This window comes from Condylura cristata, unplaced genomic scaffold, assembly GCF_000260355.1.
Source record: "Condylura cristata isolate star-nosed mole 26May11 unplaced genomic scaffold, ConCri1.0 scaffold00058, whole genome shotgun sequence".
Classification (NCBI taxonomy): Eukaryota; Metazoa; Chordata; class Mammalia; order Eulipotyphla; family Talpidae; genus Condylura; species Condylura cristata.
Genome location: NW_004567159.1, coordinates 150863 through 152003, shown reverse-complemented (window position 1 = coordinate 152003; position 1141 = coordinate 150863). Strand labels below are relative to the sequence as shown.

The window sequence follows — 1141 nt, the reverse complement described above, 5'->3', positions numbered from 1 at the left end:
GGGGTGCAGGGTGGGCGTCTGTGCTGGACACCCTCAGACATGGCCAGGCCCGCGGGAGCGGGGGCGAGGACGCCGCGGCCAGGCCGAGGCCCGCGCTCCACAGGGGCCTCAGTGGTGTCGCGTGACGGCCCAAGCTGACCAGCCCAGGTCCCAGTGGCCGAAGGGCTGCCCCGGCAGGATCCCACGCGGCACCAGGCTCCTGGGGTGGCGTCCCGGTGTCGGGGCACGGGATGCCTGCCCGCAGGGTGGACCCTTGTGCCGAACGTGCACCCGTGCGCAGATTATGAGCGTGTCGCTGCCCCCAACGGGAAAATCACCCCCAGCAAGCACGCTGCGCGCTCAGCCGCCCCCCAGGGCCCCGGGCCGACCTGCCGGCAGTGGTCACAGCGGGTCAGCATGAGGCAGTGTTTCCAGTAGTGCAGGTCCAGGCCCTCCTCCGTGAAGGCCTCGCTCCGCTCCCCGCAGAAGATGCACAGGCTGAAGAGGGGGCCACCGCGGCGTCAGCAGCCTGGGGGGGCGTGGGGCCGGGCCTGGGGGCCTCCTGGCAGGGAGGCTGAGGCGCTCTGGCGCGGCCTCCCCTGTGGGGTCTGAGCCCAGCAGCTTGGCCTCGTCCCCACTGCAGCCCCAGGCAGCGGGCAGGGCGCTGGCCCGAGGGGCCCTGTGCTCCCGCCTCGGTCTAGACCAGGCTCTGACCTCGGGTGTGGGGGTTCCCCATGGGGGGTCACTGCCGTGGTGGGGCAGCTGCTGGTGGGCAGGGGCCCTCCTGGGTCAGAGGTAACGGCGAGGGCGGTGGTGCGGGGGTGGGGGCAGGGGGCTCGGGCCGGGCCGACGCCACTCACTTGTCTAGGAAGTGAGTGTCCGGCACTCCCGGCACGCCGGGCGGGTCTGCTTTCCGGCCCTGAGAGTCTGGAAAACGGGGGCACGCTGGCCGTGAGTCTCCGGGAGAGCCCCGAGGGCGGCGCCAGTCCCGGCCCCGCCGCCCACCTGGGTGTGTGGCGGTCACAGCTCCGCCGTCTTCCTCCTGAGACGGAAGGGGGAGGTCAGGGTCGGGGCTGTGCAGGGGCTGTCCAGGGCCCTTGGACCCGAAGGGTCTTGGTTCAGGAGTTCCGGCAACAGAGCGACTCTGGGTATCCTGGGGCTC

The 1141-nt window shown here is 72.6% G+C and overlaps 1 protein-coding gene across 1 annotated transcript in view; it reads right to left on the bottom strand.

The window, feature by feature from the left end:
- Positions 1-6: 6 nt before the first annotated feature.
- Positions 7-1141, bottom strand: part of CEP104 (centrosomal protein 104kDa) — an 11710-nt gene continuing 10575 nt past the window's right edge. The window contains exons 10-12 of the mRNA XM_012734518.1: positions 985-1132; positions 840-906; positions 7-477 (exon numbers count right to left, since the gene is read on the bottom strand). Of these exons, the coding sequence (XP_012589972.1) occupies positions 282-477; positions 840-906; positions 985-1132 (411 nt within the window). The 3' untranslated portion in view covers positions 7-281. The remainder of the gene's footprint in view (positions 478-839; positions 907-984; positions 1133-1141) is intronic.